The sequence below is a fragment of the Asterias amurensis genome, chromosome 18, assembly GCF_032118995.1.
Source record: "Asterias amurensis chromosome 18, ASM3211899v1".
Lineage (NCBI taxonomy): Eukaryota > Metazoa > Echinodermata > Asteroidea > Forcipulatida > Asteriidae > Asterias > Asterias amurensis.
Window position 1 is genome coordinate 12732674 of NC_092665.1, and position 23987 is coordinate 12756660.

The following is a 23987-nucleotide window of genomic DNA, read 5'->3' on the forward strand; positions in this document are numbered from 1 at the left end:
TTTGTCATGAGATTGCATGTGTTTTGGAAGTTAACATTTTCGTGAAAAATTCCGACCGAATATTGTTCGTTTCAGTGATCCACGATGTCTGGCCTTGACTGGGATAAGGAGATAGAGGAACAGGAGAAGAGAGAGTTGGCATCCAAGGTTAGTTTATGTTGGATACTTTGTTAATTTGGATCGCAGTGGAGTGAATTCATTTGCCAACGTTCAATTTTTGGCATTTTTGTTTGTTAGAATTAGACGTTTTGACACCGCGCTACGTACCACTACCAGTCAAATTGGGGGATTTCCAGATTTTGTAATACTGTACACACAATCATATGAGACGGAGAGATACACACGTGACGTGTCAAGTTGGACAGAAAGAGGAAAGAATTGATACTCTGTAAAAACAACCAAGTATTGGCAGTCATGCCTCCGTAAAATATAATTATAATATTAATAATAGGGGTCTCTCTCAGTCTACTCTTACCTCCATTCTTTTAATTTAATTTTTAAAATTAAATTTAAAATTTACATTTTTTTGTGGTTTAAGTAATTAAATAATATTTAATTAACTTAATTATAAAATAATGAAGGCTAAAGCATGAATTCATGGATATTTTAATCATTTGGAATCTGATGGAATCGTACTCGACTTCAAGGATTTTCGAGATTGAACTTTTCAAAATGTCTCAACGATCTTGACAACTTGCTCATGAAGAAGTTGTGCATAAATTCTCGTGACATAAATTAGTTGTGATAATGTAACCCTCCCGGCCGTCGGGAGGAGGGTTACGTTATCGCAACTAGACATAAATATGTTTTCAACATTATCGTATGGATTGGTCAAGCACCAGCAACATTCAAGATAGAAAACTAGGTTTGGTTTAGCTCAGCTGCAACAATACAGTATGATCAATTGCTACAGCTAAATTTAAATTGGACTGTGGAGTTAATCAGTTCGGTACAAACTGAGGCCTTAATTACAATCCAATTATTTTTGTTCCACAGGTTCAGAATATTCAACTCAACCAATCAGACAAGCCGAAACAGCAGGCTGGAGCATCGGGTGATACAAAACCAGCACAACCTCCACCACAACCCTTGGCACAACCCTCGGCACAACACTCGGCACAACCCTCGGCGCAACCCCTAGCAGATACCCCGACAGACAATGCTACAGCAACAGAAGGTTTGAAACCAAACTAATTCACAGGGGGGTGATTGATTCTGTCCGAGCAATTTTTTGTTTAAATCCAGCATGCGCTGCTTGCTCATAAAACTCTGGTAATGGTTAATCAAAATGTTCCAGATATTAGGCGCGCCTGTGTCGGATCCACTCTACGTACATACAAGATGCACTCAAGTATGGTAGCCCACTAAGAAGACATCAAGTCAAAGAGCAACTGGTACCCTGTCATTCTTCTTTCGATCTTTTGACATGTCTAAGACTCTAACTATTTGTTCTGTGAAAAAAGGAGATTGATTTTCGTATTTTAAATTTGTTTTAATTGCATCTAAATATATTATTTGTTTATCTGATCATCTTTTTTTCTTTTCGCACATCCCTATGAGAGGTCTCGATCTGTACACTGCTCATGGTAGAGAGGCTGGTTTGAAACGGCATTTTTGTTTAAAATACGATCGGGAAAACCTTGGTTAATAAGTTGTGATATATTTTGTTTTATCTCCACAGATAACAACAGCAAAGGAGATGATGTTAATGGTAAGACAAACACCCAAAGTTCCATAAAAACTGAAAAACACTTAAACAAAGTTGTTTAATTCAGACAGTTTCCTCTTTCGGGGGCCAAACCAAAGCCGCATTCCTGATTTAAAAACATCTCCCCTCATTCTTGTTCTACCCTGACCCACAGATGCCGAAGCAGCCGCTGATGCCTCATTGCTCAACAAGGCCCTTCACAACAAACTACAGGACATCTCACAGACGCAGCTTGAAGTTCAACAGAATGATCCGAACTCTCCGCTGTACTCTGTCAAATCCTTCGAGCAGTTGCGCTTGTGAGTCTTTACTTTGTTATTACTGTCAACCCGTCTTAAAGGCACTGGACTCTACTGCTAATAACTCAACAAATATCGTGATAAAAACTTACTTAGTAAAGGAGCAACGGACAGCTGTTGATAGTTTTTAAAACATTGCAAGAAATGAATCCCATGGAAGTAAGTAATTTCTTTCTCAAATGTTAAAAGCCCTGAAGTCTTTTAATATTGTTTTAAGGGTCTGAGAGCACACAAGTTTGTGCAAGAAGGTTGGTTTTTCTTTCATTTTTCTCTTGCAACTTCGATGACCCATGTTGAGTCCAAGTTTCCACAGATTTGTTATTTACGTACGTTGGAATACACCAAGTGAGAATACTGGTCTTTGACAATTACCAAACGCGTCCAGTGCTTTTAGACAGCCCTGTGGGAGTGATCCTTGGAAATTATTTGTTTTATAATTTCCAACTTAACTTAATATATTTATTAATATTTTCATTATTGTCCTCTAGAAAACCAGATTTATTGAAAGGTGTGTACGGGATGGGTTTCAATGCTCCGTCCAAGATCCAAGAAACAGCGCTTCCACTACTCCTTGCAGATCCGTAAGTACTCGACGATTCAATGCAACTTTTACGTTTCATTCCTAGAGGACCCAAATCATTTTTTTTTTGTCTCGGAGAGCTAGCTGGTGAACTTTACTGAACATTTACCAGGAATGAGATAGTTCAGACATTTGGCCAAATTTAGACTTTTTATGTCGGCCTGGTGAGGAAAATCAGACAATATTTTTTCCCCACAAATAAAGAAATCCTGCTCATTGGTCTACTTCTCTAGTGCTTTGGATACTGTTTCAAAAAGCTCCTTGGAATCTACAACCCCAGGCATGCCAGGGATAACCAATGAGTTACTTAAGGTTTGGCTCATGACAAGAAAACCGAGACACCCCAGAGTAATTCTGAACAACTGCAACAATCGATCTTTCGATTTCTAGCACGTCCAGTTGTCCTAACTGTTTCAGACGTCAAACTTTTCATGTACTTTATTGAACAATTTGGTTGGAGCGACTCTAGAGCACCTGTCTGAACCAGATGTCACACAGCATGTGCTAGGTTCTGGGGTTTTCAACACCCCCTGCCAATCAAATCATGTTTGGCTTACTGGGGAGCTGGTAACTAGTGGTATAAGTTAAGAGTGTGTAACATTTTCTTTGTATTTTTTGTTTACCTCAGTCCAAAGAACATGATCGCCCAATCACAGAGCGGTACGGGCAAGACTGCAGCGTTTGTTTTGACGATGCTTAGCAGAGTGGACACCAACAAGAACTATCCTCAGGTATGCACAGAGATTCAGTAGAAAAATAAAAACCACTGTTGCAAACTGCTTTTACTGAATTAAGGTAGTAGTTCTTGTGTCTGCATATGATGTATTTTGAGTAATACAATTTTTTTGCAACAACTTGTTCTATGTTTGAACCTGTACTAAATAACAAGGGAGTTGGTTGGGAAATCGGGAGTCTACCAATTTCAGATAAGAACTTGTCTTGCTGTTATCTACTGTCACAAATTCATGTAGATTGTTCAGATAAGAACTTGCCCTTCGTACAAGCTTTGGTGACCATTGCCTACAGGATTTGGGAACCATTGCCTTGGGTACCGTTTCCTGCAAGTTGAGTGTACCTGTTCCCACAAGCTTTGGGTACCAATGCCCACAATTTTTGGGTGCCACTATCCACAAGCTTTAGTTACCATTGCCTACAATCTTCGGAGACCATTGCTTTTTACTATAAGTTCACCATTTGTTTGCTAATTAATGTGGATTTTCTATCATTTTTCAAAGGCAATGTGTCTGGCGCCAACCTTTGAGCTAGCGAGGCAAATTGGTGACGTCGTGGAGGAAATGAGCAAATACATCACAGACCTGAAGATTGCCTACGCCATCAGAGGAAACAGACGTAAGTAGAAGAGTAATATGCCTGTGATTTTTTACAAAGAACTTGGGAAAGTACAGAGAATACAGTGTAAGGGTAAAACCAAAATTAATATTCTTTATCCTTTATTCTTCTGTGCCAATTTAACATCTATCAGAAGAGCCATATAATGCTGGTGCTTAGTGCCCGGTTCCCTGTGTCTACATATTAACCTTCCTACATGTACTCTCATTAACGTTTCCCAGTGAGTTGACCAACCATTTGAAACCATTCAACTGTAGGAGTTGTGTTTTGTTGCAAACTGCGAATAGGGTCCAATTTCTTTGCAGGTATAAGCATACATGTAGGTTTTTTCGGTAAATTTTTTCTTCATAAGCATCATTGATTCTCACCAATACATTTGCTCCCAATTTACAGTGTACTGCTGCTGAACTACATTATGGAACAATCTTCCACACCAAATCAAAAACTGCCCAACCCTGGAACAATTTAAGTAGAAACTTAAAACTCACTTATTTACTCACCCAAGAGCGTAGAGACTGTATTGTATAATGCCCTTTATAAGAACTGTTTTTTATTATAACTACGTCAACCTTTGACATTTGACCTGCAGACGACAGGGGCACAAAGCTCACAGACCACATAGTCATCGGCACACCGGGGACAATGCTGGATTGGAGCTTGAAATATAAATTCTTTGACCTGAGCAAGGTCGGTGTATTTGTGCTGGACGAGGCTGACGTCATGATCGCTACCCAAGGACATCAAGATCAATCCATTAGAATCCAAAAGTGAGTGGCCAGAATAATACATCCTTTTGATCTTTATCAACCCACACCTGTTATCTCTATGTAATTCTTTTTCCAAACCCTTATCTTTTAATTGAATCAACAACAAGCTAGTAGTGCTGCTGACTGCACTGGGCAGATCAACTGCTCATCCATTAAGTTTAAAGACCCATGTTTTACATGACAATGTAAACACAATTAATACCTGCAAAGCATGTATAGTTTCTGAGTTTTGGTGGCCAAACTCGGAAATTCTTGAATGGAGCTTTCCCGCAAAGCTAGAAAATAAAAAAAGGATGTTATTTTTTGGTTTAGACTCTACTTGAGGTTTTTAAGTTCACACAGAAAGTATCATGCAAATATTGTATGCGTATTAGTGCATGAGCGCAGAAGGTGAAATCTGAACTATTTAATGGAAAAGCCAGATTTCATCGAGCATGCGGAGTAAAAAAAACCTGTACGCTCTTATGGACAACTTACACAGTCTATTTTGTTGGCATTTTCAAAAGACGAAATCTGGTTTTGAAATGCATTTACAGGACACTAACCGAACTTTCAACAGATCGTACAAACAAACAGAGAAAGCAACAGGACAAAGCAAAGAAATGACTCTCCTGAACACGAACAGAGTATACTGTTCGAAACGTTGAGACCAAACTGGCTCTTTTCAGAGCCAACACTCACTCATAAGAGATTTACACATGGTTTTACCCGCAAGTTTACTATTTGTTTATAGTTTCTTCATATTTCTCCACACCATGCAAAGCTTCAAACAATACTTAAAGAAATTACTGTTCTAACAAACTGTTTTGTTCTTCTGGTGTTTATCTTCAGGAAGCTGCCTCCGTCGTGCCAGATGATGTTGTTCTCCGCAACCTACGAAGATACCGTCATGGGCTTCGCTCACAAGATCATCAGGGACCCCGTTATTATCCGCCTTCGTAGGGAAGAAGAAAGTCTCTCCAACATCAAGCAGTTCTACGTGCTTTGCAGTAACGAGAATCAAAAATACGAGGCCCTGGCAAACATCTACGGGGCCATCAGCATCGGACAGGCCATCATATTCTGCCATGTAAGTCACCGGAAAGATACTTTATGCTAACTATCTTAATTGCAGCGTTTACACTAGGGTTGTGCATGTATATGAGACCACAAATGATTTTTTTTTGTGCTCGTCCGACCCACTGTCTGTTGAGGTGTGACCAATTTATTTCTCTTATCTTTGTTTTCTTCACATTCGTCACTAAAATAAAAAAAATAATAATAACAATTTAAAAATGTTGAAATATGAAAGAACTATGTATTGAGTATAAAGCAGTTTACCAACAAACGATGGTTATACATTCATGACTTAAAGGCAGTGGACACGTTTGGTATTGTCAAAGACTAGCCTTCACAGTTTGTGTATCTCAACATATGCATGAAATAACAAACCTGAGAAAATTTGAGCTCAATCGGTCATCGAACTTGCGAGATAATAATGAAAGAAAAAAACACCCTTGTCACACGAAGTTATGTGCGTTTAGATGGTTGATTTCGAGACCTCAAGTTCTAAATCTGAGGTCTCAAAATCAAATTCGTGGAAAATTACTTCTTTCTCGAAAACTATGGCACTTAAGAGGGAGCCGTTTCTCACAATCTTTTATACCATCAACCTCTCCCCATTACTCGTTACCAAGAAAGGTTTTATGGCAAAAATTATTTTGAGTAATTACCAGTAGTGTCCACTGCCTTTAACATTCTGGTGAAATGTCAGTTCTGCAGAAGTGCTGTGCACTCATCAGCTGTTAGCTCTGGTCAAGCTTTTATCTCAACATCAACAACTTAAAATCTTGTTAGTTGAACCTTGAAGAGGCAACATGGCCCTGGTTGGTTTGGGTCGATAGCCCAAATCAGTTAAAGACAGTGGACACTATTGATAATTGTCAAAGACCAATCTTCTCACTTGGTGTATCTCAACATATGCATAAGATAACAAACCTGTCATAATTTGAGCTCAATTGGGCGTTGAAGTTGCGAAATAGCTGTGAAAGAAAAAAAAAACCTTGTCACACAAAGTTGTGTGCTTTCAGATGCTTGATTTCGAGACCTCAAATTCTAAATCTGAGGTCTCAAAATCAAATTCGTGGAAATTACTTCTTTCTCGAAGAGTATGTCACTTCAGAGGGAGCCGTTTCTCACAATGGTTTATACTATCAACCTCTCCCCATTACTTGTTACCAAGTAAGGTTTAATACTCATAATTATTTTGAGTAATTACCAAAAGTGTCCACTGCCTTTAAGTGTAGCCCTCACCTTGAAGTGGCCATCTGGCCTTCTGGGCCCAATTTCATAGAGCTGCTTAAGCAAAAATTTTTGCTTAAGCAAAAATTTTTGCTTAAGCAAAAATTTCATTGCTTAGTAAAATCAGATTACCGGCCAAGACTCCACTCAATTGTAATGCTAAGTAAACAACAGCTTAATACTAGTCATAAGCAATGTATATAGCAGGAAATTTTTGCCAGTAACATGTGTAAAATAAGCGAGCTATTTTCGTGCTTAAGCAAATTTTTTGCTTAAGCAGCTCTATGAAATTGGCCCCTGATGTTAGGCGATATCTCATAAGCGCCACGTTGAAGAACTAATTTTGAAAGCTCTGTCTTTCTCGCTTTTGTTTGGTGTCGACAATAAAAATTAAGCCTTTATCGGTAGTTGAAAACAAATAACAATGAGTATTATAATAAAAGATAGATGCCAGACAATTTAACAGCAATACAATGTATAGAAATTTCAAACATAATAACTAGAGAAATTAATGATTTCAGACGAGACGAATGGCTAGCTGGCTGGCTGGGAAGATGGTACAGGATGGCCACGCCGTGGGGCTGCTGAGTGGAGAGCTGGAGATCAACATGAGACTCTCCGTCCTTCAACGCTTCAAGGAAGGCAAGGAAAGAATCCTGATCACGACAAACGTCATGTCACGAGGTATGCAAACAAATCTCATGTTGAATCCCAGAGTCTCAAGTACAGGTTGGGTTTCCAGTCAATAGCTGATGTACATGTGTTTTTTTGCCTCCAACATTCTAAAACTCAACAGGTTTCTTCAGGCCTTTGGGTTTGGTGATGTAGCCCTTTTTTAGTTTCCCTCATTTATATAAAGGAGAAATGAGAAATTGCACTCGTGTCATGGATGAGCGGTGGAGGAGCACTGTTTCTGATCAGCAGAGTGTGGGTTTGAGTCCTGGTCGTGGCACTTGTGTGCCTAAGCAGGACACTTAACAATTATTGCTTTGTCCTTCACAACCAATCCATTTTGACAGCACCCATTTTTTCATGTTAGAAGTTATTGTAGTCTTAGGTATTTTTTATTATACTGATTGTTTACGTATTGTATTGTGTGCGAGGATAACTATAGTTTTTTATGATGTGAGATCAATACTTCAAATTCCTGTGATTGTTTTTAATCATTGGCTTAATCTATTTCAGAAAGCTGTAGGGCACATGTGTGCTGGTACTCCATGTACAGTATATATAGCAGCTTCCTGAACACGAGTTAAGAGGAACCAATTCATGTTTTTGGAAAATTTAGATTGCCCTCTTTGATGATTCTTTGTCGTCTCATTTCTCTCGTCTTCCAGGAATCGACATCGAGCAAGTCACCATCGTGGTGAACTTTGACCTCCCCGTCGACGTCAACGGTCAGGCTGACTGCGAGACGTACTTGCATCGTATTGGCCGGACCGGACGATTCGGCAAGAACGGCTTGGCCATCAACTTTGTCGACCGTCCCAAATCCATGGAAGTCCTTCAGCAGATCGAGAGACACTTTGGTAAGCTTGTGAGAGTGCGACATTAGTCAACAACTGTGTTTCTCACTGATTAAAAAAACAAAAAAATACAAATTTGGTTTTGATTTTAAGCAAATTGGTGCATTTACGACAGCACACAACATGTTCTGAAAAATGTTGGTGTCAAGTACATGTAATAAACCACAAGGACGAACAAAGAAACCACTGACTAAAATTGGATTTGAAACTGCGATCTCTGGTTTTATAAACCACAAAAGAAGCGGAAGACAGGGTATGTACAAATAAGTTTCGGGTGAACCAAGAAACATTGACTAAAACGGGGATTTGAAACTGCGACCTCTAGTGTTACTACTGGAGCTCTACCGACTGCTTTCTATTCCTATGTTGTTCCATATAAACCCTTTCACCTTGTGATATTATATTTTAGGTTGGCTTAGTATACCTTTAGTTTTACCATTTTAAAACATAGTGGATGATATTAAATGGTTAGACAGTAAGAGAGTTAACTGTGTATTGTGTAGATGCTTACGCTTCATTTTTTAGGTTGCCTTAGTTAATTTTCAGTGGTCAGACAGTAGGAGGGTTAACTGTGTACTGTTTTGCTGTTTTTTTTCAAATGGTATTGTATTTTAGGTGGGCTTAGTTTACCTACCATTTTAAACCATAGTGGATGATATTAAATGGTTAGACAGTAGGAGGGTTAACTGTGTACTGTGTAGATGTGTTCACCATTATGAAAAGAAATTGCAGGCTGGCATAGTTTATATTCAAAATCCCAGTGGATGAAGTTAAATCGGCAGACATTGCAGAGGGTGAAAACATGATAAAATAATGAGTGTTTTTTTATTTTCTTAAACAGGCCGCAAGATCCTCCTGTTGAGCACGGACGACACGGAAGAATTGGAGAAGATCGTTTGATACAAGAAAGAGTGAACATCGTCAAAGTCGGACAACTGTCTGGACTAATCTCAAGACACTTTACAGTATCTTGAAAAGTACTGTGATCATATATGTTTGTAGTCACTTTGTGATGGACTCTCCCATAAACTGTTAGTACTTTTTTTATATGATTTTTTTTTTAACCTTACGAAAAAAGGGTGTTATTTCGCTACTCAGCGTATTCTTCTTTTGTCTGGATCTATTCAATTTGAAGAATATGTTACACCTTGGTCAAATGTACGCGTGTCCTTGCGAAAATGATAGAGGAAATCGGGAGTTTTTAAGGAGTAGGTCATTGACTTTTTTTTCCTTTTTTTTCTATTGATCTCTACTCGCCTTTAGATTTTCTTGAAAGAAGCGAATCTTCCATCACTGAGTTGAAAGATTCAGCTCTTGGGTTGACCAAGAAAAGTTGGGCTTGAACCTTTGAACCTCCCACTGATTCTGCCGGATGTTCCCTGAAAAAAAAAAACCTGAATCTTTCCGTGTTCTGATGAACAAATTTGAAATCTCCCTGATTATGGAAACTTTTGTCAAATGTTTGACTCCCATAAATGGCCGACCGTGTTAGTTCGCAAAGTAAAAGGAAAACCACGCAATTTAGAGGCAAATTTGTGTGGATCATTGTATTCTACTTTTAAAACATCTTTCCAACCATATGCATCTTATAACAAACGGTTACAAATGCTTCTTATAGACCAACTCGTCCGATCCAAGGCAACGTGCTCCTTTAAATTTAGTTCTAAATCTTCCCATGATCGTTGTACAAAATGCAAGATGCATGGCTAGCAGGTCTGAGATTATTGTACAGTTTCAGGTTTCATTTTTATAGGATCTTCCTTCTGGAGTCATACAAGTAGCTATTGACCCCTGGCACGCGCGTCACTTGCGGCGACTGATGCCATGCTCACCATGTTGGTGGTCAATAGGCTGACGTGTAAACGTCGCGTCACCTGAAAATGCGCACTTCACTGAATAACACACGTTGACATTGACCACCAAAATGGCGCATCCAAGATTATTCTGATGATGACGTCAGGTGAAATGGGTCAATAACATCACGAAAAATGGATTTAGATTATTACATGTTGGCCTCGATGAAACTTTCATAAATAAAGAACTTCTTAATGTACTGAACAGGCAAACTTAGGTGATCGTTAAAGGGACACACCGGCTCACCGTTTACGCAATGTAGGGGTGTAGAATCATAAATAATGTTTTTATAGATAGTTGCTATAAAAAAAATCATCAAAATGTCACGAATTTAGCGAAAAATTATTTTAAAAAACCAAAGCGGCCAAATAACAAGCTTCCGTTACACGGACTCTTTGAATGTGAATCTTACGTTAGATTTTTCACCATTATTTACATTTTGTAGCGATAATTTGAATACATGATCTTTTTCGGCAATTATTCGTAAATAATTTTGTAAAAAAAAGATTTAAATTTGGTTAAGTAAGTTACTTTTAGACGGCTGAAAGTAAAACTAGCCCGGAAGGTCACGTGATTGTTTGTACCACTTTTTGGTTAGAACAATCACGCGACCTGCGTTTTTGTCTTAAAATGCTCAAAAACGGCTAAATTTGATGATTTTTTTTAAGGACTGTTCTTCTTTATTCCTGGAAGACCGTTGAAGTCATATCTTAGTCTATTTTGTAGCCCAAATAGCCCAATTCGGCCGGTGTGTCCCTTTAAGTCGTGGATGATTTAAAATGACTGTTTTCTGAAATGCTTACCTTTTATATGTCCACATTGTGGAGGAGGGAAAAATAGTCTTATGTTAAGAAAACTTTTACTCGTAGAAATGATGAGCTTTAAGTTGGTTTTTTTTTTCGAAGATAACCACAAGTGTCTTTTGAAGATGGTACATGAACGTTGTTACTCCAGCACAAAACCCCATTGCCTTCTTTAAAGGCCAGTTCGTAAGTTGATTTCTCCAGGAGAATGTTGAAAGCTGATAACCATCATCTTCATGGACTTTTGACTGATGCCTCTGTGAAATCTGTCGGTGAAATTTATTTTGTGCTTTTATACCATCGGTCCATAAGCTGTGCGCAAAAGCTAACTTTATTTTCTAAAATTTTCGAGTGGCAGGCCATTGTGTTACCGACTACAAGCAAGCCTTTTTACTATGGGTTTGGTAACTTTCATAGCCACTACACCATTGTACACCACCATAGTGTTCTCGATTGAGTCCAAATGCCAGTGAAAACATCCGGGGACCAGTGAAAACATCCGGGGACCATTGTATAAGTCGGGCCAGTGATGTGTTTTTAATTGATTTCTCTTCACCTGTAAAGTGACTATTTCACCACTTATGATTAAACAAGCCACTGTTCCAGACATTGTCAAACAAGTCTGACACACAAATAGCTTTTTTTTTGGGGGGGGGGTGGGGGGGAAAGGAATAGGATCGGGGTCCTGTGTAACATCAAGCCCCATTTCCTCGCTCACAAACACTTGGAGTTTACGTACTACAGTGTATGGGAAAGTACCTGTTTTTTATGTAAAGATTACTTTGCTATTGTTTTGTTTTTTAAGACGGAATGGGTCGCACCCGTTTCAGACAGACGCTCAACCGACAGTTGTGCTGAACCAAATTCCGAATTAAGTACATGAAAAGTTTGGCATCTGACACAGTTAGGAGCAACTGGCAACGCGCTACAAGTCAAAAGAACGCCTTGGTTTCATTTTCAGACATCGATCTTTGTCATGAGATGAACCTAATGTTAAAGACAGTGGACACTACTGGTAATTGTCAAAGACTAGTCTTCACAGTCAACCTAGAGGTGCCCCTAATCTGTTTGGTTCGTCGCGACTCTGTCGCGCCTGTCTTAAACAGGTGTAAGGTAGTTTATGTTGGGGGAGGAAAACAGAAAAAGCAATGGGGTGGGGGGAGAATACAAGACTCTACATTTTTTTAGTATGTATGAACGAGATCCGACGAAGTGTTACATGTAATACTGTTCTCTGTTGTTGTCCAAGCAATTAAACATGAGAAGTGTTCAGGACTTGATGACTTAGAGTCGCCATTTATTGAAATTATTGCCACATTTTTTCACACCATTCTCTACCCTGTCACATCTACGTACACATGTTTAAAATATATTTTTTTTAAAGTTTACAATAGTTTTTGCATTAAGTTGCATGCCTGCTGTGGTCCTGTTGCCTTACTGTTTACATTCAGGGCAATGAATCCAGTTCTGTATGTTTTGCCGAAACTATCAAATCAAACATTTTCTTTGTGCTTGTTTTTGTATTTTTTGTACCAGCTAAAAACTGCCGTATAGTTTACATTGCTGCGACTGGTGCCTTGCACTTTTTTGACCGAGATTTGTTATGCAATGTCTGTTTTAAAACAGCTTCACAAGTTTCTATACAGTTATACATGTACCCTGTAATATGCACACATTTAAAGTACTACTAAAATTACAACTGTACAACTGAATTCATCAACCACATCTGTCTAACTACAGGATTGCCTGTAGACATAGAACACACAAACGCTTGAAGGAACACGTTGCCTTGGATCGCACGAGTTGGTCTTTAAAAAGCGTTTGTAACCGTTTTTTATAAAATGCATATGGTTAGAAAGATGTTTTAAAAGTAGAATACAATGATCCACACAAATTTGCCCCGAAGTTGTGCGGTTTTCCTTTTATTTTGCGAACTAACACGGTTGGCCATTTATGGGAGTCAACAATTTGACTCCCATAAATGGCCCATCTTGTTAGTCAACGAGGTAAAAGGAAAACCGTGCAATTTTAAGGCATGTTTGTGTGGATTATTGTATTCTACTTTTACATCTTTCCACCAATATGCATTTTATAACAACCGGTTACGAACGCTTTTCAAAGACCAACACGACCGATCCAAGGCAACGTGTTCCTTTAAATGCCTATCTACAGGAAAAACCCACATTGACCCCCTTGCATGACGCACAGCACACTTACATTCTGTCATGTATGTAGGTAGTCAGATAAAGCCTAACTATCATGTGGTTTAATTCAAGCGGCAGTATATGCATATATTTCTGAATGTGGCTGTCACTAGTAGACTTCATTTTGTGTTTTGTACGCACAAAATTTTTGTTTTGTGGCTAATCAGTTTTAAGTTTTGATTACATGTGTTCAGTTACAGACTTCATTTTCTGGCAGTACTTTTTAAAAGCTAGTACATGTACATTGGACACATTGATCCCAGCTGCATTAGATACTGAAGTTTGTCCCTCTGACCATACATGCTCCATGGTCTAAAGGTGCGCCACTTATATAATTTGGACAGTGTTGTACATGCTCAGTACACTAGTAGCCTACTGTGCTGTCATTGACTTCAACTATTTGTTACAAAACGTGCATTGGATGCTTAAGTTTTGTCCGTCTGACGGTGCGTCACTTTTATAATTTGGACAGTATAGTACATGCTCACACACTGTACTGTACTGTCGTTGACTTCAGTTTCTGGTTACAAAACATGCATTTGATGCTGAAGTTTGTCCGTCTGACGGTGCGCCACTTTTACAATTTGGACAGTGTAGTGCATGCTCATTACACTGACTGTACTGTCAATGACTTCACTACTGGTTAAAAATATGCATTGCATGCTGATCGTTTGTCCGTCTGACGGACCGCCACTTTTATAATTTGGACAGTGTAGTACATGCTCAATACAGTGTACTGTACTTTCATCGACTTCAACTATGTGTTACTAAACATGCATAAAACGGCAGCTGCAAAGTTCCATTAATCTAGTTCGTTTAGTAGCCCATCTATCCCTTGTTTGATATCGTCGACAACTCTGTCTATGTCGTCTCTTGTAGTGTGACGTCCGACACTAAGCCTTAGTGCATTCGCTGCAATATCTGATGGCACTCCCACTGCTAGCAGTATGTGAGACGGCCTGAAATAACCATAAAACCAATTGATATTATTAGTCAAAGATACAAATCAGTTAAAGGTATAGGGTCAATACTCCAAAAATTAATGACCAAATAATACTTAGTTAAGCTGTTGATAGTATAAACTTTTTTGGGAAAGGATTCTTTTTGAAGTAATGTGGTTTGGTCCTGGGAACAATTCATTCTCAGATTTGTGAGGGTAAATGTTCATGAATGATGTGGCCAGAGATGCAGTTTGTACCTGCTACCACCTCGCTAAACACTGCAACGGGTTTTGTTTGCTGTTTGAGGTAAGGGCTTGAACCCCTCCCTTCGGTCGGGCCACTGAGAACCATTGCTGTGATGGTAGAATTTGGCAGCCCTCGTTATATGTCATGGTTTCTCCAACATGAGAAGCTATAGTGACTCAAATTTAAAACTCACTTGCATTGAGACTCGGAATGACAAGCTGCTCCTACACTCGCCTGTAGAACATTCACCCTCTCTAGTACTTTATAACCTGTAAACGCAGATATAAAAAGAACAGCCTTTAAAACAAATGTGCATCGTATGTCTGTTAAAAACCAAGCGATATTCAAAGCTTTGCATGGGTGGAACGTTTGAAAAACTATAGTCTTAAACTTACACCAAGCTAAATCAATCACGAGAACAGTCTCGGCCCTAACAGGTACCCATTTACTCCTGGGTGAAGGGAATCAATTATAGTTTTTATCTTCAAGTAGGCTTGAATCCTTGATTCTGATGGTCGATCCTTCGTATTGTGTGTTATAACTCCGCAGATTGCGCTTCTATAAGCTTTACGCACAACGTAGGCCTACAGCTTATACATGTATAAGAAGTTGATGTGAATCCAAAAGAGCCTTGTTTGCATCAAATGCTGATCGTCACAAGCATTGCGTGAAGTTTGCTTGAAGATAAACTCGTTATCACACGCGCTCGTGGATATGGCACGCAGAGCGCTATCATTTTCCCTGTTCCACTCGCGCTTTTGTGATTAAGTTATTAGTTGCTCAAGGACACAAATGTCTTGACTGGGATTCGAACCCATATCCATGACATCCTAATGACTTGGCCACCAGAGCTTGAGCTCGGTGCATTAGACCACTCGGCCGTGACATCAAGACGTCTTTGACATACCCATGTCGTCCAAGATCGACTTTATATTTTACACTTACCCTGTATTCCCTCTCCGATTACTGACACATTGCTCGTATTTGGGATCCTTCTACTTCCAGATGGAAATCTACTGTTGAAATGAACTCGACTTCCAAACGTTTCCTGCAGGAAGAAACACAAGTATCTACAAGTGAGAAAAGACACCTGCTGTACTTTGGAACTCCATATCTGTATCTTGCTTGTCGTTACAATCTATTCCAGTTTAAAGGCAATGGACACTATTGGTCATGTTGGTAATTACTCAAAATAATTATCAGCATAAAATCTCACTTGGTAACGAGTAATGGGGAGAGGTTGATAGTATAAAACATTGTGACAAACAGCTCCCTCTGAAGTGACGTAGTTTTCGAGAAAGAAGTAATTTTCCACGAATTTGATTTCGTGACCTCAAGTTTAGAATTTGAGGTCTCGAAATCAACCATCTGAAAGCACACAACTTTGTGTGACAAGGGTGTTTTTTCTTTCATGGTTATCTCGCAACTTTGACAACCAATTGAGCTCAAATTTTCACAGGTTTGTTATTTTATGCATATGTTGATATACACCAAGTGAGAAGACTGGTCTTTGAAAATTACCGATAGTGTCCAGTGTCTTTAAGAGGAATATGAATATTTAATTTTCGTCCTTTAACTTTAGACCTATTTGTTCCAAAGGCCATCACTGAGATAATCTACTAGCTTTTTTAAAATAATAATATAGCGCTTTAAGGTTCCACCTATTTCCTCTCTTCTTTCAACTTTCCTTATTTTGCTTCCAGCCCCAATCCCTTAGTTGGCCTTCTGTTGGGTGGTTTTTCATTCTCAAAGACCCAACTTTTACCTGTAATCTTTCCTCAAGATAGTCTCGTACTTCTCTCATCTGCTCCTCGTACCTTTCAATGTTCTCGCTCACCAACTCAGCAGCCTAGTCGGACAAACGATCGAGACATTTAATCTTGTACAAATCAAATGAGAAAGCTCCTTTAAAGAAAGAGGCCAGAACAAAACATCCTTTTCCTCTTGCAACTCACACCTGTAATCTCCATGTAATTCCTTTTCCAAACAGTGGACTTTTATAATTGGATCATGCACAAACCGGTATTGCTGCTTACTTCCCCAGGCAGATTAACTGCTCACCCAGTATTAAATTTTTAATGACCAAAGTAACAGAGCTGACATCTCTTCCTGATTCTGCAGAAAGTTCTCTGAAAGTAAACCCATCCTTCAATGTTCTGTGGAAGTGTCGTGGCCGAGCGGTTAAGAGCACCAAATTCAAACTCTGGTGTTTCTGAACATTGCTTTGTCCTTCGGATGGGCCGTTGGTCCCAGGGGTTTGCCCCAGTGTCCCTGGCTGTGGCAGCTGTATGCGCCGAAGCACCTTGTAAACCTTATAAGGTGCTACATAATTGGGTCTCAGAATGCATCTCTGCAATAACCTATCTTTCTGAAAGTTTGTATATACTCGGCACCTTGAGTACCTTGTTTGGTAGATGCGTGCGCTATATAAGACTTCGATACTAAGACTTCGATACTAACATATTTGAAAATCTCCCTGATAATGGAAACTTGTCCCCCATCAAGTTGAATGCAATTCTAAGTATCTTTCTGATTGTTGTACAGCATCTCACTGATTGCCAGATGCAAATGTTGGAAGCTCTGAAGTAATTCAATGTAAACACACCCAGGCCTGATACTCCAAGATGCAAATGTTGGAAGCTCTGAAGTAATTCAATGTAAACACACCCAGGCCTGATACTCCCCGGAGGCAACGAGGGCGATTGCCTCCGTGTCCCCTGGTCATTACCTTGGGTACCCTTGAAATGCTCCAGTAAAAATTTGCAATTTCATCATAGGATGCCTTTTACCAAGAAAAGAAATGCCTTGGTGCCCTTGCCCTTTCAAAAACGAAGCACACAGGCCTACACACCCACTTCATTGAAAAGGATGTATACTTTCCGAGTTCTTGTGACCAAACTCGGAAACTCTTGAAAATAGCTTTCCAATTATAAACCGTTCATATTTCATCTTTTGTTTTACCATGAATCATTAGAAGGAATCTGTACCTACCTTCCCTAACCCTGCAATCATTCCAGTGTTTTCTGTACTGAAAAGGAGAAAACAATTCTGAAAATTATTCCTCGTTAAACCTAAAAATGCATCCCCAACCCTTCCTGGTCCAAATCCCTTTTCACACTGCTTATTAATTATCCACATGGAATACTGTAGCCCTGGGGAGGCCCCGAGACCTTCTTTGACCCAGGATTTTCTCCTGATTGTAAACTTTAAAAATACCTAAGGGTTTACTGCTTACCCTACTCCGGATCAAGGGTGGTTTATCCCTGGGATTTGCCGGGGCAGACCAGGGGAAAACCAGGGGTAAAGGGATCATACATGTAGTGTGAAAAGGACGACTAGTATTTCCAGGGGCAACCCCGGGGGAATAGAGAAGTGTGAAACTTGCTATACTGTATATGTTCTATGGATAGACTAAATAAGGACTGTACTAGTAAACTGATCATGCTGTATATCAGGGCCCAATTTCAGAAAAAATTTGCTTAGCACGAAATTTCTTTCTTGATAAAAACTGGATTACCAACCAAATTTCCATTTGTTGCATATTGCTTGTTACTGGTATTCAGCTGTTCGTTTCCTTATCCTGAAAAATCATGTGGAAATGTGGTTGGTAATCTTCTTTTTTATCAAGGCAAAAATTTCATGCTCAGCAAATTTTTGTGCTAATAAGCAGCTCTATGAAATTGGGCCCTTGGGTGGAGTAACGTAATGGTGTTGGATTGAGGATTGAGGATTGAGGATTGACTGTGTACTGTTGAGGATTGAGGATTGAGGATTGACTGTGTACTGTGTAGATGTATTCACCACATAATATCATATTGCATGCTGGTTTGCCTATCATTGATAACCACAGTAATGATATTGAACGGTCAGACAGTAGGAGGGTTGACTTCATTGTGTAGATGTAGTCACCAAATGATATTGCAGGATGGCACAGTTTATCTAGCATTAAAAACCACAGTGAATGGTAACAATCGGTCAGACAGTGGGGAAGGTTAAAGAGTAAAAAAAGGAAATCTTTTCCCCCATACCCTGGTCTGTAGTTCCTCTCCTGCCCACCTCCATACAGCATCGGGTAGAGGGGCGTGGTCTTACCTAACCCCCTCACGAAAACCGCTCCAATCCTAGGTCCATAAAACTGCATTTGAATAAAAACACAGTAAGTTTATTGCATCATAGATCCCACAAGCAGAAATTAGTATTTACAATAACCCGTAATTAGAATACTCAATCTGAGAGACGTTACTTTCAGTAATGCTTCTCAGCTCTAATTTTGGGGGATAACCATGACCACATAACTTTTATTCTCAAAATGCTATCGAAAGCTACTGTGACTTCTAAGCAAGTAAGTTTTTATTGCCAAACGTTATCTTCCCTTTAAAGCCATTATACACTTTCGGAACAGAAAAAAAAATAAAAGTTCACAGATTTACAAATAACTTACAGGGTTTACAGAAGGTAATCATGACAGACTTCTCTTGAAATATTATTCCATGAAATGCTTTACTTTTCGAGAAAACTTTAAAACAATTATCAATTCCCGTTGTCGAGAATTACGGATTTATTTTAAACACATGTCATGACACGACGAAACGTGCGGAAACAAGGGTGGGTTTTCCCCGTTATTTTCTCCTGACTCCGAAGACCAAAATTTTCACAGGTTTGTTATTTTTATATCAGTTGTGGTACACGAAGTGTGGGCCTTTGGACAATACTGTTTACCGAAAGTGTCCAATGGCTTTAAAGGCATGACACGATTGGTAGTTACTCAAAATAATTACTAGCATAAAAACTTACTTGGTAATGAGTGATGGAGAGCTGTTGATAGTAAAAAACATTGTGAGAAATGGCTCCCTCTGAGGGAACATAGTTTTTCAAGAAAGAATTCATTTTTCGCTTAAATATTTTGAATTTGATTTTGTGACCTCATAATTAGATTTTGAGGTCGCGAAATCAAGCATCTGAAAGCACACAACTTCGTGTGACAAGGATGTTTTTTTTTCCCATTATTATCTCGCAACTTCGACGACCAATTGAGTTCAAATTTTCACAGGTTTGTTATTTTGTGCATATGTTGAGATACAACAAGTGAGAAGACTTGTCTTTGACAATTACAAATGTGTCCTGCCGTCGATTTCACGAAACTCTTCCTAACTTAAGACTAATCTTAGGACTTAGGACGAGTCCCAACCCTGCACTGTAGCATGCAGACCTTAAGATTAATCCTGAGTTAGATAACTCGAGATAAGACAAGTCCTAACTCTTTGTGAAATCGACCCCAGTGTCTTTAAGCCTCCTACACTGATGTGTAATAAGTGCTATGTGGTTGGTGTTTCAACTCTCCTCATCAAAACCCCAACCTGCTTATTAGATGCTCACCTTGTGGCCAACGATAGTCAGGTAGTCAATGCCCAGCTCCTCTACATTCACCTGAATCTTGCCGATAGTCTGAGCTGCGTCTGAGTGGAGAAGGATCCGTGGCATTTCTCGTCTCGAATCGCGTTTGATGGCTCGGATCTGGCGGCAAATTTCTGGTATAGGCTTCACGGAAAAACAATTCAGAAAATGCAAAACCTAGTAAGCTACATTTAATTTTTTTCTCACTTCTGTTATTCTGGTTGCGAAGCCAAAGTATTCTGGTTGTGAAGCCAAGGACTCTCAGCAAAGCGAACTTTAACCCAAATGGAGAGACGACAAGAAAGGAAGAGTCAGTTTTAGATGTTGGAGGAAAACCCCAGAGAATTATTCCAGCATGTCCAAGGAAAACCTTTGCAGTCAGGTTTGGACTGAAAACCCAATCCACGGCGTGGTTTGAACCGGGTGGAAGGAGAGGAAAGATACCACTACACCAACCTGCCCACATGATCACTGATGTTTGCACCTGGGCCCAATTTCATAGAGCTGCTAAGCACAAAAATTTGCTAAGCATGAAATTTCTTCCATGGTAAAAACAGGATTACCAACCAAATTTCAATTTGTTGCATATTCCTTGTTACTGTATCCAGCTGTTGTTTGCTCATCCTGAAAATCACGTTGAAATTTGGTTGGTACTGTTTTTATCAAGGAAGAAATTGCATGCTGAGCAAATTTTCATCCCTTAATAATTGTGCCATTTTTTCTGAAGCAAGTATTTAGCAAAAAGTGCAGAGGATTGTTTCAACCGTACCTGAATGATGCCTGTCTCGTTGTTTGCATGCATGATGGTTACCAGACAGGTCGTAGGTCGTAGGGCAGCAATGATGTCACTGACCTCAACATGACCCGTGAGCTTTGAAGCTGGCACAAAGGTCACCACTACGAAAAAAATAAGAATTGAGGGATGAGGAAGGGTCAATCAAAGAGAACTGTTGTTTCTATACCAATGTTAATCCACAATAGAAGAGTTTTTAATTGCAAGGGGATAAATAACTTCAACTAGACCAGTCTTGTGTCTTAACACTTTAATCATAGAGAAAGGACAAGTCTCTATGCTTTAATCAACTTAAACATTTGATACAAGACCAAACATATCTTTTTATTTTAATATACGTGTAGGCTGAACTGTTTAGGGTGATCTTTGGACTTGAAAAATGGAATCGCCATAAAGTTTTAAAAAGCATAAATTTACCAGACTTTTTGCAAAACACCAGACTGCAAGGTTGTAGGGTTACTCGCCCGTAGTTTACTCTCCTACTGTTGGTAAAGGTTTTCCAGCATGGTTTAGCCTAAGGGCTAAGGACACATCGTCATGCTTTCAAAATAACTTTGTGTATAATTACTTTTTAACCACACCAAAAAAGAAATTGTTTTAAAAATAAAATGTAACTGTTTTATTTACCGACTTGTCGCTCATCAGCCAGTTGTTCAAGTACTAGTTTGATGGAGTCGTGCTCCAAGTTGGACGTGATCACATGGGGGAGGAATCTATGCTGATTGGTCGGTCTGACTCCGAGGCTCGGGTCACCGGGGTCGAGCTGAGGAAAAGTCTTCCAGAAATGTTGGAGCGCAGTGTGGATCACCATGTTGTTAGTCTTTAAGAATGATAAGTTGAAGAGATTATGATACAACAATCAATTTTTTTAAACATTTTTTATGATCAGCTTTCGTCATTCACCAGGGCCTAATCACATCACGATGCTTAGCACAGAAGTATCTTGCTAAGCAAGTATTCTAAACAAGAGAAAATAGAGTTAGCTGTTGCATACTGCTTACCAACCAAAAGGATTTATGGTATAAATGCAAACAGTATGGCCTGACATTTCTGTCTCTAGAAAGACTCGGCTAGGGTCAAAACGTCAGTCCATTTTAGTACTTTTTGTATTTTAAACAAGTACACAGTTCAACTGAAACTTTCACATGTGATTTCAATTGTATCTTTTTTGTAATTGGCTATAAATCAGCATTATGTTGACAACAACCAATCTATGACCCTACTTTTAACAAGCTCTTGTGGCATTTTCTCTGGGATCTGATGAAAAAAGACGGATTTTGAAACTAAACTTAACAGCCACCCTACAAACCTCTGTGCCGCCTGAAGTGAATACGATGTCATCTGATCGATGTGCTCCAATCATCTTGCAAATGTTGTCTCTTGCCTCAGTGATGATCTGCTTTGCTCTCTGACCTGAACAGAAAATAAAAACAGAACAAAACTCCACCTGGGCTAGATTTCACAAAGAGTTAAGTTTGTCTTAACTGCCAGCAATTAAAAAACACATCTAACAAAACTGAATGGATGAAATTTGAGCATTTTAAACAAGTAGGTTGCAAGTTTTTAGTAGCCCACAGGGCAAGTTGAGAGGTGGTGTTTACTAGTTTCGACAATAGACAATGTATGCCGGGCTTAAAGGGCAAGCCCTGACCATGTTTGTTATGTTTTATTACCCATGTTGGTCTTGCAATTCTGGATTATGCATTACAAAGATTACTGTTCCTAGAATGTTGAGTTGTAAATCTTGACATTTATGACAACAGCAAAGACAAACTGTGAGGTCGTTAACCAATCTGTATCAGTGTTTACACAATGTTGTTTATGGCCCAACTGGAGTTGCCGTCCAGTTGGGACTGTCCAGCTTATAGTTTAATCAAATTGGGCCTGTCACTGACAATACTGTTTACCGAAAGTGTCCAATGGCTTTAAGAAATAAATAAACAAACATATTACCTGCATGATATGGACTACTTGGATTCCCCCAAGCAGCACCCAACGCGTTGTGGATTGCATCAAGGACTTCTGGTTCCAGAGGAGTGGTAGCGTTGTAGTCCAAGTAAACACTGTAAACAAACAACAACAACAACATTACTTTTTTTGCTCCAGACGACGATCAGAGCATATCGGATCAAAACATTGAGTTGAAACCAACAGTTCTTTTCAGAACCACCCCAACTCATTTTGAGATAGTTATTATCTTTCCAAATCTTTCCATTTATAACATTAGTTGTATCTCAAATTGTCAGTCTTTTCATTCATCCAATCCAGCCACCTTTAGTCAAGTTAGTGAGAAAACATCAAGTACACTGCATTTATGACGAACAAAAGCGCACCACAAAGTTTTGAATTCATCATTCAAGTTTTGAATTCAAGTTTTGAATTCAATTCATCCAAAGTTTGTTGACAATTTGTTTGTTATTTCTAATCAACTGGGCCACTTCAGAGTCAGAACCTTACTGGATGCTAGTACTACTACCACTGATACCATCTGTATCACAAAGTACACCATAAAACTCCAATCTGTGACCTTTGTAATAATCAACATGTCATCAACAAATAAGTTAAATTTAAATTGTATTGTTTGTTGTTGTTTTTTCTTATCAAAAAATTATTGCAAATTGTTGTCTTAGTCAAAAACTTACAAATATACTTCCTTTCTTCTAGCTCCTGACATACCTATCTTCTGATGAATTATTTTCATAGCTTGCACATGCAGACCTGCTGACTGGGGTGTTGTCTTCCATTACAAAAGTCTCAGTCTGCTCACTCGAGCCTGTCTGACCTATAATAAAAAAAAAAAATTATAATCAGCTCTCTCAGACTCCAGGCAAAGAATTATTTACAGAATTTAGAAAGTATATGCAAACTATATCCCCCTTTCTAAATGATTGCTGTCCCGTGTCAGTATATACTGAAGTGCTTTTAATTGATTGATTTATCTATTATTATGAATATGGTGACACGATGTGGACAGACAGAAACTCTCAATTAATTAAGAGGAAGGGACTTACCCCGATGTCGTAGCCTTTTTTTTTTTTTACTAGACTCCACCGTCCGTCCGTCACATGTGGACACTGTGTGTGTTCACGAGCTCATCGTTGTACACTAAACAGGTTAGTTTCAATATCCTGATAATTTTTAAAAGATAGTTTTTATTTTAAGTTGTATTACAAGGAACACAAATTGGGGCTCGTCGGCACGTCTGACTTCATCGCAAGAAGGAGATCAACAACATTCACTGA

At 39.0% G+C, this 23987-nt stretch overlaps 2 protein-coding genes across 3 annotated transcripts; one reads left to right on the forward strand and one right to left on the reverse strand.

Moving 5' to 3' along the window:
• LOC139951070 (ATP-dependent RNA helicase DDX19A-like) lies at window positions 1–12442 on the forward strand. Its single transcript, XM_071949892.1, has 12 exons — window positions 1–147; window positions 997–1177; window positions 1682–1711; window positions 1863–2007; window positions 2496–2588; window positions 3216–3318; window positions 3823–3937; window positions 4527–4704; window positions 5536–5773; window positions 7506–7668; window positions 8322–8513; window positions 9352–12442. Exons 1-12 carry the CDS (start codon window positions 85–87, stop codon window positions 9408–9410), a joined length of 1560 nt encoding a protein of 519 aa, XP_071805993.1. The 5' UTR covers window positions 1–84; the 3' UTR covers window positions 9411–12442.
• Window positions 12235–23957, reverse strand: LOC139951071 (selenocysteine lyase-like). 2 transcript variants are annotated; one of them, XM_071949893.1, is made up of 13 exons: window positions 23757–23957; window positions 23422–23527; window positions 22699–22808; window positions 22055–22158; window positions 21373–21565; window positions 20722–20849; window positions 19935–20096; window positions 18587–18693; window positions 17550–17586; window positions 16324–16407; window positions 15504–15606; window positions 14752–14827; window positions 12235–14330 (listed from the first exon to the last, which is right to left on the reverse strand). In XM_071949893.1, the coding sequence occupies exons 2-13, from the start codon at window positions 23487–23489 to the stop codon at window positions 14174–14176; spliced, it is 1329 nt and encodes a 442-aa protein (XP_071805994.1). In that variant the 5' UTR covers window positions 23490–23527; window positions 23757–23957; the 3' UTR covers window positions 12235–14173. The 2 variants fall into 2 exon arrangements, with proteins under 2 accessions (XP_071805994.1, XP_071805995.1); XM_071949894.1 differs by lacking the exon at window positions 23757–23957 and having other exon boundaries at window positions 23388–23461.
• Between the last annotated feature and the right edge of the window lie 30 nt (window positions 23958–23987).

Bases quoted from the DNA above. Each gene is read 5' to 3' on its own strand.
- LOC139951071 (XM_071949893.1), bottom strand. From the start codon at position 23,489: ATGGAAGACAACACCCCAGTCAGCAGGTCTGCATGTGCAAGCTATGAA. The intron at 20,097-20,721 runs GTACGGTTGAAA...TTTTCCGTGAAG, and splicing joins ACGAGACAGGCATCATTCAG to CCTATACCAGAAATTTGCCG. The intron at 14,828-15,503 runs GTAAGTGTAAAA...CTGCGTTTACAG, and splicing joins AATCGGAGAGGGAATACAGG to GTTATAAAGTACTAGAGAGG.
- LOC139951070 (XM_071949892.1), top strand. From the start codon at position 85: ATGTCTGGCCTTGACTGGGATAAGGAGATAGAGGAACAGGAGAAGAGA. The intron at 3,938-4,526 runs GTAAGTAGAAGA...TTTGACCTGCAG, and splicing joins CGCCATCAGAGGAAACAGAC to ACGACAGGGGCACAAAGCTC. The intron at 5,774-7,505 runs GTAAGTCACCGG...TAATGATTTCAG, and splicing joins AGGCCATCATATTCTGCCAT to ACGAGACGAATGGCTAGCTG.